Source organism: Cynocephalus volans, chromosome 8, assembly GCF_027409185.1.
Source record: "Cynocephalus volans isolate mCynVol1 chromosome 8, mCynVol1.pri, whole genome shotgun sequence".
Lineage (NCBI taxonomy): Eukaryota > Metazoa > Chordata > Mammalia > Dermoptera > Cynocephalidae > Cynocephalus > Cynocephalus volans.
This window is the reverse complement of record NC_084467.1, coordinates 99,503,704-99,520,484: the sequence shown is the minus strand read 5'-3', so window position 1 is coordinate 99,520,484 and position 16,781 is coordinate 99,503,704. Positions and strand designations below refer to the sequence as shown.

The 16,781-nt window shown below is 37.7% G+C and overlaps 2 protein-coding genes across 3 annotated transcripts in view; one reads left to right on the top strand and one right to left on the bottom strand.

Annotated features, from left to right (window-relative positions):
* CAPZA1 (capping actin protein of muscle Z-line subunit alpha 1) overlaps positions 1-7,575 on the bottom strand; it is a 37,664-nt gene extending 30,089 nt beyond the window's left edge. The window contains exon 1 of the mRNA XM_063104814.1: positions 7,515-7,575. Coding sequence (XP_062960884.1) covers positions 7,515-7,553 — 39 coding nt within the window. The 5' untranslated portion in view covers positions 7,554-7,575. The remainder of the gene's footprint in view (positions 1-7,514) is intronic.
* A 523-nt stretch (positions 7,576-8,098) lies between these two features.
* ST7L (suppression of tumorigenicity 7 like) overlaps positions 8,099-16,781 on the top strand; it is a 65,403-nt gene continuing 56,720 nt past the window's right edge. Inside the window, exons 1-3 of one of the 2 annotated variants that reach the window (XM_063104345.1) lie at positions 8,263-8,470; positions 10,335-10,417; positions 15,626-15,788. In XM_063104345.1, coding sequence (XP_062960415.1) covers positions 8,263-8,470; positions 10,335-10,417; positions 15,626-15,788 — 454 coding nt within the window. Of the gene's footprint in view, positions 8,180-8,262; positions 8,471-10,334; positions 10,418-15,625; positions 15,789-16,781 lie in introns of those variants that run through there. The other variant, XM_063104347.1, reaches the window with a different exon arrangement.

The window sequence follows — 16,781 nt, the reverse complement described above, 5'->3', positions numbered from 1 at the left end:
GGCTGTTGTTGCTTTTTAATAGTTGTAAATTGGTTGATTTGTGGGAGAGTGACACTAGGGACCATCTATTCCACCATCTTAACCAGAATCTTTTTCTTCTACCCCACTCCCTTTTAATTTACAACTTCTCTATGCACCAAGTTAGAAGGAAATCATTAGTTCTTATTCTGGATTCTCTTAATATAAAAGATCCAGAATGTTGATAAAAAAGATTACCAAGTATTCATCTTAAGTGTTCATTTAGAAGTTCAAAGTAAGTGGTAAGCTTTAGTCATCAACTATTAGAAAAAATTTTTTTAAAGTATTGGCTCAATCTCAGTGAAGATTAAAAAAAAAAGTTAAGTCTTACCCTAAATGCAAAATAGCATTGATATGTATATGGAAGGAGGGAATGGACCCTATTTGGTTTAATTAGCAGATCTGGCTAAATAAATAGATCAAGAGCTAGGGAAGTAAAACAAACAAACAAACAAACAAAAAAACTAGGGAAGTAAAAAAAATAAAATGCTCCAATGAGTAAGAAAAAAAGGTGAAAATGAATGAAAAGATCACATAAGCAACTTGTTGCTTAGGAGCTTAAATGTGTTAAAATACCCACTACCATATACAATGAGTATGGTTTTGGAAACTGTCAGAACTAGGTTAAGAAATTAGGGAAAATTCCACATCAAACACCTTGAGGTTCAGGTGCCAGTCTAGTGAGCCATGATGCAGATGCAAAGTTCAAAAGGGTAGAGTTCTATAGTGAGAGCCAATGCTGGATGGAAACAGAAGCAGTGGGAAACAAGAAGGATTTGCCTTTAAGATCTGTGCATATCTCAAATGTTATGGCATTCTATCTTAAAGGTATATCTTTTTACCAATTTTATGTTTCTTCAAAATCACTGAGAGGCAGACCTGGTTTCACAAGCCAGCTTTATTACTTAATTGCTTGGGTCTTAATTTATTCATATGTGATTATAATACCTGCTCATATCTAGACTGTTTTAAGATTCCAGTGAGGTAACCAACATGAGATGGACGTAGACACAGCAGATACTTAATTTTTTTCCTAAGCAAAAGCCTAGGTGTTATTAAATTTTGAGTAAAGTATCTTCTTTAAAAGTTCAGATCTTTGTGTTCTTTCACTCTAAACAAAATAAAAAACAATTCATTTGGTCCCAGACACTGAGGTGGGTACTAAAGATAAGGACAAAAAGAATAGCGAAAGAAGCCAACAAATTTCCTTTTGCCTTAAACCTGTGGTTATGAACCTTGGCTATATATTAGAGTTATCTGGGGAGATTTAAATATACTGATGCCTGGGTTCTACCTGCAGAGATTCTGATGTAATAATCTGGGGTTGGGTTTGGGAATGAGGATTTTAAAAAGCTTCTTCAAGTGATTCTAATGTGCTGCCAAGGTTGACAGCCACTACCTTAAGCTAAGATAAAGTGCAAATCATCATAGTGGATATAAATAACATAGGACAAACATACAATAAGCACCTTCGCTTTCCAATCTTTGTATACTTTCACTGTTAGCAAAACGATTTATACAAATAATAGCCCCCAGTAAGAATGTGTTAACCATTTAAAAATAACTACAATTCAAAGCAGCAAAACTACCAAATCAGTAGTACAGATAGTATGTGGCATAGAACTTAGGAAGAAGAAGGATATGGATTGGGTTGGTGAAAGACAACTACAAGGAAAAGAAAGATAGGATCAAGCTGTGCTCTGCAAAACACTATAGGTACTGCAGGGGGATGGGGACAGATGGACAGCATTACAAGTGAAGGAATAGAAAGAACAAAAAAGGTGGGGGGAAAACATCCTCTTGTAAGCAGATCAGGTTGATACAAAGAGGATTTATTTGGAGCTAAAAGAGAAGGGTAGAGGAAAATAAATTGAATCAGATGACAATAGTTAGGCTAATATCTACTCTGGTTTTATTCTGTAGGGTGTAGGTAACATAGACTTGCTGAAGCTTTCTAAGAAGAAAGCTCCATTAATAAAAATTAATCTGTCAGTAATATAGAAGTACTGGTGTCCTCAATACAGTTTCACAAAACCTGAAAATCAGACTGCCCTATGAGAGGTAACCAGGAAATCAAGACAGATGCTATCAAGGCCAGATTCATTCATTCACTCATTCAACAAATATCTGAAGGCCCACTATGTTTTAGACAATGGTGATTCACTAGTGCACTGTTCTCATGGAACTTACATTCCAATGGGTAGAGAGAGAATAGATAAGATTAAACAACTGAAATACAGGGTATACTAGCTAGTGATAAATGCTGAGGAGTAAAAATAAGGCAAGGTAAGGGGATAAAATATGTTAGGATTTGGAACTGGATAGGGTAACCAAAGAAGGCTTCACTGAGGAGATGATTTCTGGTTAAATATCTGAAGTGAGGGATATAGAAGGAAGAGAACTCCAGGGAAAAGAGCAAATGCAAAGACCCTTAGGTGAGAATGTGTGTCTGGAACCGAGAGAAGCAGGAAAAAGACAGACAGGAAATGAAGTCACAAGTAAATGGTAAAGAGGTAAAATCCCAGAACATGTAGGGACTTGTCAGAGTAAGAAATTTTATTCTGAAGATGGGAAGCCACTGGAGGGTTTTGAACAGAGGAGTGACATGTTCTGACCTACATTTTAATCAGATCACTGTGGGTGCTTTGTTGAAGACTGCTGTGGGGAGGGCTGGGAAGGAGTAAAGCAAAAGCAGGGAGACAAGAGAGAAGGCTGTCGTAATTATCTACGTGAGAGATCATAGTGACATCTTCCAGAGTGGTTGGAATAAGTGTGTAGTAAGAAATAATCAAATTCTGGGTTTATTTTAAAGACCATTTTTAAGACCATAAAGGATTTGCTAATGAACTATATGTGGACTGCAAGAAAAAAAGGAGTCAAAGATAACACTAAAGTTTTTGGCTGAGTGACTAAAGAAGGGAAGAGATATTAACTAAGGGGAAAGACTGCAGAAGAAGCTGCAATATGCAAATTTTTGATACATAAGGGCTTCCTTCCAGCCCTGCAAAACTCCCCTGCTAGTACTAACCTGGAAAAAATGTCCACTGCTGTTACCCAAATATCAGACTTGGTCTTGATGTTGGGTATATATACCTATTATGAAGGTAAATACCACTCAAATTTTAGACTATATAATTAATTTCTCTTGTTCTAATTCCATGTTCAAACTGTTAAAAAATTATAATTTGATTCTCATGTACCTGACCTATCTGAAACAGAATCTAGTCCATTCTGTATTTATTAAATTAGTTGTTATTCCACTTTTATACATTAGTTTCATTGGCCTAGCTAAAATGAGTTTGTCCCCAAAAGACATCATGTGTATGTATATGCACAGAACGAAAAGATACAAAAGGAATTGGTAACATTGGCTGCCTCTCAGAAGAACTGGGTGGCTGGAGGGCAGGTGTGGGAGGGGACTTTTTACTCATGCCCTTCCCTACCATTTTAATTTTAAGCATATGATCATGGTTCCTATATACCTAAAATAATTTTTATTTTTAAATTAATGGAAATGGAGGAACAGAATCTAATGATAGGAAAGAAGAATTTACAGAACTTGAATACTGAATGAACATGAGAGGAGAGGCTGAGGGTAAAAAAGATGATGCCAATGTTCTGGGCCTGTGCAGTTAAGTGAATAATGGTGGGATGAACAAAAATGCAGAGGTTGGCAGGAGGTTCTGATGATGGGAGAAGGGAAAATAACAGTAAACGAATACTGAAATCATTATCTAGTTCAAAAAACACGAAGTAGTCATTTGTCATTAGTATCATGACTAATTTACCCCATCCAGGGTTTTTATTTTCATGAGCTGATCCATATAAGGACTTTATTTTTTGGCAAGGAGATGACAGAAGTTTGTGCACTGGAGACAGAAAAGAGCAAATGATACCTGGGTTTTGTAGTGCTTTCCTGACCTCTAAAGGAGATTTACAGCAAATTGAGAAAATACTTTCATTAGGGGTTTTGTAAAGCTCGAAGTACACATGGTCATTTTGGCATCCATAAGTCTGAAGCTTTATGGGATCTATTAGGAAAACACTCCCATGGGGTCGAATGTTCCCAGCAATGGCATGCCAGAGCACCAGTGATGGCAGCAACTGCTCAGACACAATGAATGCACAAAGTGGCATCCAAAGAGGCACGTTCCTGAACACTAGAAATACCTAAAGATTACCAGAAATAACTGGGAGGGGGTGTTTTACAGGCGATGAAGGATTGTGGACTGGAGAAATATAAGAATTAATGAAGCTGTGAACTCTTTCATACTACAGGCTGTGCTTATACTGTGTGCCTGGTGCTATGCCAGGCACTAGATAAAAAGACATGGTTTTGGTTACCAAGGAACTCACAGTCTTGTTACCAGGGCAAATGTAGAAAAGCAGATAATGATAGCACCTCCTAGAACATTTTAACGTTTCAATTTTTAAAATTGAAATTTTTTTTATCAGAGTTTGAAAAATTTCATTAAATGTTGTTGGGTTGGTTAGATCCAATTCCCTTCCCTCCCTATTTTAGAAAGAAACTGAATGAAGCCCATCCACAGAGGTTATGTTTCCAAAATCACACAGGTGGTTAGAATCTGTCCTAATAAAATAGCTAAATGTTCTGCAAGAAATTATAATAAACCTATACTCTTAACAAAAGACTGGGCATCTAAGTTTGCACCTGCTTAGGCTTTATGCTCCTGTCCCAGACTTTTATAACAGATTATATGAATACCAGTTAGCAAAATTAACTGAAAAGAAGTGAAGATAAAAGAATGGTAATATTAATACTACTTGGTGACTTGTTAGAAAACAGCCCTGGCAAATAAGCTTTAGGGCTTACTTTATTCTGGGATAATAACTTATTAAGGAGGTAATACATAATCAAGGAAATCCAGTTTAAAAGTATAAATATTTTTCATGAGCTCTAACAGAGCCTTCAAATTCCTGCATCATTCAATCCCTGCACCAGCCAGCTGCAAAAAACAAAAAGACCCCTGTATCTATTTACATTTTCTATATCTCTGCTAAATAATTTTGATAAACCTGTTTTGCAAAAAATGCCTTAAAACCGATATACCATTGTCTAAACCGAAAACACACAGATCCTCTTCTCAGTTATAGTATTTTTGAACTTGTACATAAATATTCTACTAGTTAGGCTGAAGGGAAAAAATACGCTAATAACACTTTTTTTCAACCCTAAAATTCTCTTTGCATTTGTTTTTAAAATGCTGAATCATGAAATAAAGGACAATGCAAAGAACCAAACAAGTAGTTAATCTCATATTTCAAACTTCCTAATTATGGTATCTTGGTCTTGCTAAGGATTTAAAACTAAGTAACTGAAGAGTCTAAGTAACTAGAAGAGTAGAGCTCATTCTCAAACTGTGAACTCCAGGATAAGACTAAAAGCATTCATTTCTACAAGTTATTAAACTTTTGACTTCCTATTTTATTTAGACAGCTCATCATGACCATTTCAGGTAATGATGCAGAAGTTAAAAAGCTCAACTTCCTCCTTATAAAGTGATAAAAACTTCAGCAGTCAGTTATGAGAATGGATGATTTTACCAGCTTTTATAGAAATACTTGTAAGGAAATCAGAGACTATTATCATGAAATTTACCTTAGGGTTTATTACTTTTAGAAAACCTAACAAAGATAAAAAGCAATATTAAAATATTTTTGGCAACAAAAGTATGCTAGAAGAGGAAACTGGTCACAGATCTGCTGTTACAAAACCAAGACTATTAATGTCATTAATTAAAACACTGTTAATATATAAAGAAATCTTAATTGGCACTCTGAAATCTATATACATATTTTCCCAAATTTAATTAAAAAGGCATTTTAACCTCGTGTCAAAAACAAAAATCCAACAACACTGGTAAACGTGTATCACTTGGGCACCATAAACTTCAAAGCTTATTATCATCCCAATTCTTTGTGAAATTCTGTTGTAACAATATTTTTGCTTAAAATAAATGGACCAGTCAGACTAACAAATGTTTTATTATCCCAGGATTTGCACTGTCCTGTAATCTAATTTCATCTGAATCATAACTATTTGCCTTAGAAAAAACATTTTATTATAGTTTTCTTTCCAGCATAAGTTCATATACAAGATGTCTTCGTTTTTCTCTAAGTCTTAAACATTTATGAGAATCAATTTCCAAATAAGAGAAAATATAATGTTAAAGTGTTGTTCAATGGCTTGTAAGTGTTGAGCACATTCTTCGGCATTTCAAAATGGCATGCCATATGTAGGTATGATATATCAAATTATTCTACAAAAGACCCTGGATCATAAACAGTCCCCTTCCCCACCCCAATATCTTTTATTAAGAAAGAAAAAGCCCAGATTTACAGGGCACTCAAGAGTGCATATTTTGTAATAACCACAGTGAGAAACAAAAGACATTAATTCCTTTCATTTAACAAGTTATCTAGTGAGGTCATTCTAAATTCTACAGTCCCTAAAAGTCACATAATTTACGAAAAGCCTGAAAACCTATTAAGAAAGGTGTGCAGTTGTCAGAAAAAAAGCTATTCCACGCAATTTAGAATACGCTCTTGTATTTAGGACACTTTTCTAGAAATAAGTTTACAAATTGTACCCTGAGAAATCCAACTACAATCAGACACCACAGTGAAGCATCACACAAGGCAAGATGCTTGGTCCACAACAGAATTTGTTAACATGAGGTTTATGTGCTACATAAAATCTTTCTGAAGTTTAAAAAAATCTACTGGTTATTCTTGATTTGTTAACAAGAAACCGAAAACTATTTTTCAAGAAATCACGGTTTAGAGGTTGTAAGACCGCGGGGGCCGTATGTACTACAATCAAGGGACTGTGTACAGGGAAGAGCGGTGTTCGAATAATGAAGCAAATGCCCTGAGTCTTACAGATTTATCATAGCGAATTTGTTCAGCCGATCGTACGTGAGAAAAGAAGTGGATGTTTAGTGGGGTGGACACCACTTGGGGAACCTCCCTATCGAGGAGTCGTGACAGCAAAATCACTTCCTGAGGAAGGAGGAGCAAGAGGGAAGTTAAGAGGCTACCCTGAGCAGGAAGTGGCTCGCCCTAACCTAGCCCTAATCATATCTAAAACGGGGGAGGGGGTGGGGTGAGCCCCAACAGCTAAAAGCGGTCAAGTAGATGCTTCTTGATACGTAGCGACATCACTATTGCCCCCTCTCATAATTACAGAAAAGAGTCCAGTCAGGATTCATTAAAGTCTCTTCTGCAGGAAGGCCACTGGGCTGTGTCTACAGCCCGGGAGGAAAAGAAGAGAGTTGAGGAATGGGGAACTGGGGCCACCGTGAGGCAGAGGAAAGCCCACTAAGAGGGAAGCGTCCGGACTGTGGAGAGAGAATGCCACCGAGAGCCAACAAGCTTCTTTTTCCTAGGGACACTGCCACGCTTCCTACCGCAGCCAGGTCGGGCCCCTGTTCCCTATCGACGGAGAAGGTCAGAGAGAGAGGCGGACCCCTTACCTTCTCCTCATCCGACACACGATCCTCGAAGTCGGCCATCTTGGGCTGCTCTGGCCTAGCCCGGCCGCGGGCGCGAGGCAGGCCGGGAAGGAAGCCGAGTGATGGAATCACCGTGGGGGCCGTCGGAATGACCCGCCCGGAAACGCCGGCAGAGGGGGCGCCATTTCAGTTACGCGCGAGGGTGACGGCGCCCGCAGCCAGCGCACCCGGAAGTTGGCTTTGCCTTCAGTGATTTGAAGTCTAGTATCTTTCTCTCTGAGTTACATTCATTTCCTCTTTCATCTGTTGGACGCTGCCAGCGTGTTTCGACTGCTCTTGGCGCCAAGGCTCCATCCTACAAAATAGCAGTTGCTACTCCTATAAGTTTTCATGGTACCAGTGATCTCCATGGCAGCCGAGTCCAAAGCGCTCAGAGCAGCTCGGCCCCTGGAAGGACCGGTGGCTTTTCCAACCCCGGGAATGAAGTGAAAGGTGACCCTCATCTCGTATGGAAGCAAAAACACTTCATTCCGAGGTCACATCTCAGTCCAGTTCCTCCAGAATAGGTGCCGCTATCCGCTCTCTTCCCCGCCACCCTAAGGATTGGTAGCTCCAATCTTGGGACACACTCAACCTTCCAAATCTCCCGTTCCCCAGGACTCAGTCTTCACAGGGGACAACTCCAGGTCCGCTACTATCCCAGGATTCCCGAGTCCCGGTTTCCTGCCTTTCTCCCCTCCCAGCTCCTGGCGCCTGTGAGAGCGGCAAGATGGCGGACTGCGGCGGCTTAGGTGGAGCCGAGACTGCTGCGGCTTCTCCTCCTGCACCCGCTCCCGAACTGAGCCCTCCGCTGGGCTGGAGGGAGCGGCTCCGGGCCGGGCTGGCGGGGACTGGGGCTTCGTTGTGGTTCGTGGCGGGGATGGGGCTGCTTTACGCTCTGAGGGTCCCGCTAAGGCTGTGTGAGAACTTGGCAGCGGGTGAGAGCCCCAGATCTCCCGGTGACGGGCGGGGGACCAGGATAGGTGCTGGGGGCAAGGGGGGACAGGGCAGAGATTCTTAGTAGTTCTAAAGGTCTTGGGAGAAGGAGTCGGTGCTGCGCGACCAAGTGTATTCTTTCTCTCTTGGGCCGCAACTCCGCAGCTGATTGTCAAACCCGAGGTGCAGCTACTGTTTCCTCCTTAAGCTCTTAAGATCCGCCCTCTCACTTGTGTCCTTGTTTAGCCGAGGAGAAGCCACCTGACAGGCTGTAAGCTTCAGGTGGTAGGACTGAAGAGAGCATTCTGAGACTGAATGTAGCACTTATATACACCCCCATCATTAGTATTATCCGTTGAGAATCATTCCTTTTGAGTCTCCTGCCGCCCCGGCTGAGAGAACCCACACCGAGACAACAAAGATGTGCATATCTGTAATTCAAAGATCTCAAAGAAACAAAATGCCATGATCTTAGTCGACCATTCTCGTGTTTTAAAATAGGTCTGTTAAACAGTTTTGTGATATTTTTGTCTGTTCCCTTAGACTTTATCTTTAGTAATAGAACAATACAGGAAGTAAAGGGAGAGAGAGTGCGCCCCAAAGAGCAGGGGGTTTGTTCGTTAGTTCTTTCAACATTTGTAGAGCGCTTGCTATGTAGTCTGGGCTGAAGATACAAAGACGTGTAAGAAGTGATGATCCCCATGGATTTTGCAAATACTATTCTTTAGCTGTAGACAGGACGAAGTGGATGGGGCCCAGGGCCACTTACCATGTCACTGTAATAATTTACTCAAGCAGCAACCTCAGGACAAGATGGAAGTATTTCTGTGTGATGACTTTGACAATCAGGACCGTGGTTTAATTTTTCTGTAGCAAAAGAACACAAATGTCCCCTTTTTTGTCCCATAAGATGACGTGAAAGACTGTGAAATAATGTCCTGAAATATTTTGGATTTTTTAGGCGATAGGTACGATGTAAATTCAAATATAACTAACACACTAAAATAAGCCAGACTGAAGATCTAATTTGGCTTTTATAACAGGTGAATGAAGTGCTTAATGGTTTGTCTGATCAGTGAAATGTTATTCATTGATTTATTCTTTATTTTTCTACATGTTAACTAGATACACCATTTAGATGAGAGTAATTGACTATTACAGATTTTTATTTCTTTCTAAAATCCAAAGTATTTATGAGACAATTATTTGAAGTGAAGAATCTGATCCCAGGATTTCAGTAAGTCAGGTGCATAGAGTTCGGTTTGTTGCTTTTCTCTTTGAGCTTATTTTTGCCTCTCTGGCCACATACCCAAAACATACACTATGTTTCCTTCCCTCTAATTGGAAACACTGATTTGTGTTTAACCAAAATAATTAGGGAATGGTTTTAAACGTCTCTTGTTTTTTGTTTGTTTGCTGGCCAGTACAGAGAAGAACACCTGACAGCCCTTGGTGTTATCACCATGGTCTAACCAACTGAGTTAACCAGCCTTAACCTCCTTTGTAAAAGAATGTTTGTTCAGCTTCTTATCCTTATAGATTTGTAAAAGTTCTTGTCTAAATTGACTTATAAGTGCTTTAGTTTTATTCTCAAAAGCAAACTAAATGATCTCATTTTGATTTGCTGCTTAACGAATCAACAGTGTAAAATCCTACCTTGACATGTGTGAATGCATTTTTAAGACATGAAACAATAGGAATTTAAAGTAGCTTTTTAAAAATTACAACTTTCTCAAATGAATTTTATACTGGATTTTAATACTACTTATATCCCTGCACTTGTAAACATACATGCATATTTGCAATTTAAGTGCTTTAAATTTGCATTTTTTTAAACTTTGATTTTTTTTTTTTTTATTTTGACAGTGACAGTATTTTTAAATTCTTTGACTCCGAAATTCTATGTGGCACTTACAGGGACATCTTCTTTGATATCAGGACTAATATTTGTAAGTAGTTGCCATTTTCACTCATGTTTTGGTATTTATCTAAAGATCCTTTATATGGTGACAGTAAATATACTTAAAGACCAGCATTTCCAAAATGTGTTCAGTATTTGAAAAAAGAGTTACCTATTTAAACAAGTTTGGGGAACATTGCATCTCCCTCTCCACTTGTAGAGATTATCAGTATTTATTTGCATATTAAAGGATTATTGTATATTGTAATGGGGGATGTAGTGGGGGCCGGGGGTTGGTTGGAAATTAAATGCCTGTAGGGCCCAGGTTAGTAACAAAAATGAGTGAAATGGGCAGAATGTAAGTATTAAGTTTCTTATTTACTTTGGGAACTGGGTAATCTGGTCAGTGCATGCCCCTTCTAAAAGGGGCTAAAGCTAATTGTTAACATGTAGGCTTGCTGCTTGTATTACCAGATCTTCTAATTTTTCAGATGATTTCAAGAGAAACTGGATATGCATGCAGATTTTATATAAAATCTCCCAATATTTTAATGTTGGCAACATTGGGCAGAGTAAAATTTATGTGTCTTGAATTCAGCCTATAGTTTTTCCCAGCCCTCATTTCTTCATCTGTAAACTGGGGATAATAATCGGGTCCACTTCGTGAAATTATGAGAACTAATAATGAGTATAAAAGCTTGTAACATGGTAGCTGGCTCAAAGTGAGGAAAGGCATTGGTTTAACTTTCGTTTTTAATTTAACTTTTCCTTGAACAAGATATCATTTTATATTAAAACTTTTTTTTACAAATTTTATTACCTCATTAACATCCTTAGTATCTACTGTTTCCTAGTGTATGAGTAAATAAGGAATTTAATTCTTGCACACTGTGCATTTCACTCGTTTTTGTTACCAACCTGAGCCGTGCAGACGTTTAATTTAGTATTTCCTCCAACACTTTGGAAAATACTACTGCAGATGAAAATCTTAATAAGTATTATGTTATGCGTGGCCAATGGATTTTTCTGTTCTTTTTCTCATCTCTAGGTGGTGCTCTCCAGCTATAATAGAAATAATAGCATTTGTATTGACTTTTTTTAAAAAATAGGGAATAACACTGCCCATTTTGTTAAAGTGAAATGTAGGGCAAGAAGGGAATTTTTCTCGATTTAAAAAAACTATGGAGGAATTCAGGATTAAAAATATGTTATAAGCCTCACAATTTATTGAGTTATAAAGCCCACTCATAGTTAAGCATATTTTAGTGTTAGTCCATTAGTCAATAGCATACAAAAGTCTAAATAAAGACAATAAATTATCTTTAAACAGCTGATTTAGTTAGTAGGAAAAGCATTGGTTTTGGAACCAGTAGATATGATTTTGAGTCTGAACTCTGCTACTTACTAGCTGATGTCTTTGGACAAGTCACATAAACTGTCTAAATCATAATTTCCTCATTTATATCATCTATAATTCCTTCTTATATCATCTATATGATATACATATTGCACACACATGCACACATATGTGTGTGTGTATATATATATATATATATATATATATGTGATGTCTAAAAGCACTTTATATTATTTTATTTTTGGGGGGCAGCTGGTACTGAGATCTGAACTCTTGACCTTGGTGTTATAACACTGCACTCTAACCAACTAAGCTAACCGGCCAGCCCTAAAACCATTTTATAAATTTGTTATTCTTTTTAAAACAGGCTTTTAAATATACAAAAAATAGGAAATTCAAGTAACATTTTATTTTATTTTTTATTTTTTATTTTTTATTTTTTAATTTTATTTTGTCGATATACATTGTAGCTGATTAATGCTCCCCATCACCAAAACCTCCCTCCCTTCTCCCTCCCCCCCCTCCCCCCAACAATGTCCTTTCTGTTTGCTTGTTGTATCAACTTCAAATAATTGTGGTTGTTATATCTTCTTCCCTCCCCCCCCCGATTTGTGTGTGTGTGTGTGTGAATTTATATATTAATGTTTAGCTCCCTCCAATAAGTGAGAACATGTGGTATTTCTCTTTCTGTGCCTGACTTGTTTCACTTAATATAATTCTCTCAAGGTCCATCCATGTTGTTGCAAATGGCAGTATTTCATTCGTTTTTATAGCTGAGTAGTATTCCATTGTGTAGATGTACCACATTTTCCGTATCCACTCATCTGATGATGGGCATTTGGGCTGGTTCCAACTCTTGGCTATTGTAAAGAGTGCTGCGATGAACATTGGGGAACAGGTATACCTTCGACTTGATGATTTCCATTCCTCTGGGTATATTCCCAACAGTGGGATGGCTGGGTCGTATGGTAGATCTATTTGCAATTGTTTAAGGAACCTCCATACCATTTTCCATAGAGGCTGCACCATTTTGCAGTCCCACCAACAATGTATGAGAGTCAAGTAACATTTTAAAGGTTAAACTTTGTCTTTACCTTTAAAGTGTTGATAGGTTTTTATTAGCAAAGGTTGTTGTGTTTATAAAATTTCTTTTACCACCTGGATTTATTGAACTTGTACACACATATACATACACTCACATATACATTGGGGTATATTTGGGAAACAGTCTAGTGTAATGGTTAGAAGTTCTGAAGTCAGTCAAACCTGAATAAGAATTCCAGCTCTGCCACTTACCAGTGGTATGAATTAGAGCAAGTGATTTAAACTTGGAATGTATGTCCTCATCTCTAAAATCAGTTGTGGTGAAGATTAAATGACATAGTGCATAGAAACGACTTGTACAATGTTTGGCTTATAGAAAGCTTTTGATAAGTATTAGCAATTATTATCATTGTTCATTTGTGTTAAAAGTTGACTTAAAAGTTGAAAAAGGCTGTAACTTCATATTCATTCATAAAAAACCACCTATACTTCATACAGTGAAGGGCAGTTTGTTATTGGTGCCTTTGTGATAACTGTGTCCTTGACAATACTTATCCAATTTTTTAATCTAAGATTTATCCAATATAAATTTTGTTTTTTCTGTCACATGAACAATTTTTGCTTGTGTAATTTCTTCTGGTTGTTTTAAAGAAGTTTCATTTGATTTCTTAGTAAAATATATGGTAGAAGCCAAACTGTAGCCACATTTGGTGGTGATTAACTACTTGCTAACTCAATAAGAGTGAGGAGAAAGAGAATCTGTTTTAGACTGAGCATGAAACATTTGTGGCATGATAGAAGAAAATGCTGTTCCTTGATTTTGTAGCACTTTCCTATAAATGTGGTAGCATTTAGTCAATGGGCCACAATCTAGTGCAAAATGACTATATAATGACCTATGTAGCATATTTGTTCTATTATTTACTGAAGCAAAAAATAACATTCCTAGAGGTTTGAAAACTCTGATTTTTTGTGCGTCATTTGCTCTGTTGTACTAAAATAGTTTTAACAAATATTATAATCTCTTAGGTAGTTGTAGATATATTTGTTTATTCTTTAAGTAATACATTTGTCTACTACATTTGGCAGAAGACTAGTCTGTCAGTTGACTTTTTTTTGTTTTTTGCTTTTTTTGGCGGCTGGCCGTTACGGGGAACCTTGACCTTGGTCTTACGAGGCCAGGCCATACTCTAACCAACTGAGCTAACCTGGCCAGCCTTTGTCAGTGGACTTTTTAAGGGAAATGATCTATAAACAAGAGGAGGAAGATAATAAAGTAATTTTACAGTCAAAACAGAAAACTACTTAAAATTGTTCAAATGAACAATTTTAAAATGAAAGTCTCTGATTTATTCATTCAACAAATATTTATAGAGAGCGTTTTATGTGTCAGATATTGTTCTAGATGTTTAGGATACATGGTAAGCAGACAAACACAGATTGTGGCCTCTGAGAATTTAGCATAGAAGGTGATTATGGGCATTAATTCATTCATTTGACAATTTTTTATTGAGTGTTTACTGGGTGTCATACTCTTTCTAGGTACTGGGCTTATAGCAGTGAACAAAACAAAACAAAACAAAAATCCCTGTCCTTATGGAGTTTACATTATAGTAGGGGGATAGATAAAATAATAAAAGATAAATAAGTAAAACAAATTGTGTGTTCTTATTGTTAGTGATAAGTGCTAAGGAAAGAAAATGAAGAAGGGCAGAGAAGGGCATGTAAAGTGTCAGAGTAAAAGGTTGAAATTTTAGCCAGGGTGGCAAGGGAGGGTCAAACTGAAATGGTGATTCTTTTAGTAAGACCTGAAGGAAATGAGGAAACTAGCTGTGCTGCAAGTGTGCTTGGGGGTGTGAGGAATAGCAATAGTTATTACAAGTGAAAAGATGACTCTGAAAGGTAAACACAAGATCCAATGGAAATGCATAATGCAGCTACCCAGTTCTGTTCTGTGGAATCAGGAAAAGTTGCCTGAGGAAATGTCATTTAAGCTGAAACAGAAAGGAACCAGGCAAAGGGAATTGGGAAGGTTGGAGTGTCCAAATACGAAAATTTCTGCTAATTCAGAAGCTCCAGTGGCGCAATCGGTTAGCGCGCGGTACTTATATGAAAATTTCTGCTAATTCAGCACAGAGAGCTTCTTTTGGTTCCACTTTTTGTAACAGTGATAAACCATGGAAACAGAAGGATGTGAATACCCTGATTTTTAACTGGTTTAATATGGGAATCAACCTCACTCTTCTTTTTTTTTTTTTTCCAACCTGACTCTTAACCTACATTAATAATATTGCCAAATATTGGAGTAGTACTTTTTGGTTCAGAAAGCCCTTTCTTATAATTCTTGTTAACTACACTTAATAGATGAAGACACTGAGGGCTTGAGATATTAGAGATTAAGTGACTTGCCCAAAGCACACATTTAATAAACTTGTTTATCTGAGAGTCAAACATGGGCACTTTGATCCTAGTCTAGTGCTTAATCCACTATGCTCATTGTTTTAAAACTGTTTTTAATTATGCTAAGATAGAATAAAATGATGATGTAACATAACAGCGTTAAATTATTTACAGATTAAACACTTACTGTTTTTTAGTGCTTTATTACAAATGCATAGTTTTGTCTAAGCTTGTCTAGATTTCATGACAGAACTATAAAAAAGGTATTTCACCTTTACGTGGCATCTGTTAATGGGGAATCTTGTGTTTGGGTGGTGTTTTTTTTGGAGGGGGGGAGGAAGGGGCATTTAAAATGCTGAATTGAAAAGGAATATCTTGAGAAAATGTTTTAATTTGAGCTCTTATATCTGCTGATTAATTCTATTTTAAGTGAAGGATGTTTTCTGTTTGTCATAGATTTTTGAATGGTGGTACTTCCATAAGCACGGCACATCTTTTATTGAGCAAGTATCTGTAAACCATTTGCGACCATTGATGGGAGGAACAGAGAGCAGCATTTCAGAGCCAGGTTCTCCTTCCAGCAACAGAGAAAGTGAAACCAGCAGACAGAATTTGTCAGGTGACTTCTTTTCTTAATGTGTTTTCAGAGCTGTGTAGTTAAGTTTGAGTTTGGCTGTGTAAGATAGAAAACTTGAAACAACAGAGCACTGTGGTTTAAATGTTTGTGTGTCCCACCTCCGCCAAATTCATATGTTGAAATCTAATTACTAATATGATGGTTTTAGGAAGTGGGGCCTTCGGGAGCTAATTAGGTTATGAGGGCAGACCCCTCATGAATGGGATTAGCGCCTTTATAAAAGAGACTCCAGAGAGCTGCTTGCCCCTTCTACCATGTGAGAAAACAGCAAGAAGGCGTCATCTATACACCATAAAGCAGGCCCTTATCAGACACTGAATCTGCCTGCACCTTGATCATGGTCTTCCTAGCCTACAGTGCTATGAGAAATAAACTTCTATTGTTATGTAAACTGTCCAGTTTATGGTATTTTGTTATAGCAGTGCAAATGGACTAAGACACAGAGAAAAGTTTGTCTTTCACGTAAATATAGGTAATCCATGGCTGGTATAGAGAATAATGATCATCAGAGACCCAGACCCATTCTATTTTGTTAGCCTGCCATCTCTAAATGCAGTGTTTACCTTTGTAGTCCAAGACAGTTGCCCTGGCTTCAGCCATCATATCCATATTCCAATGAGCAGGAAGGAGAAAAAGCCAGGAAGACATTCCTTCCCCCTTACCCCACCCCACAGCAGCCAAGGACACTTCCCAGAAGTGTTGCATACTTTTTCAACTCACTTCCCACTGGTCAGACCTTTGCCAAATGGCCACTACTAGCCATAAGGGAAGCTAAAAATTGTAATCATTTTCTCATTGTGTGTGTGCGTGCATGTTATAGCCAGTAAACTAGGGGATCTTATAATATATCTCATAAATATATATGATATGATATTTATGGCTAGTAAATAATCAGGGGATCTTATTACTTATAAAGGAGAGATCAGAGATAACTAGCCATCTCTGCCAACAGAGCAAAATAGAAAAAAATACCTT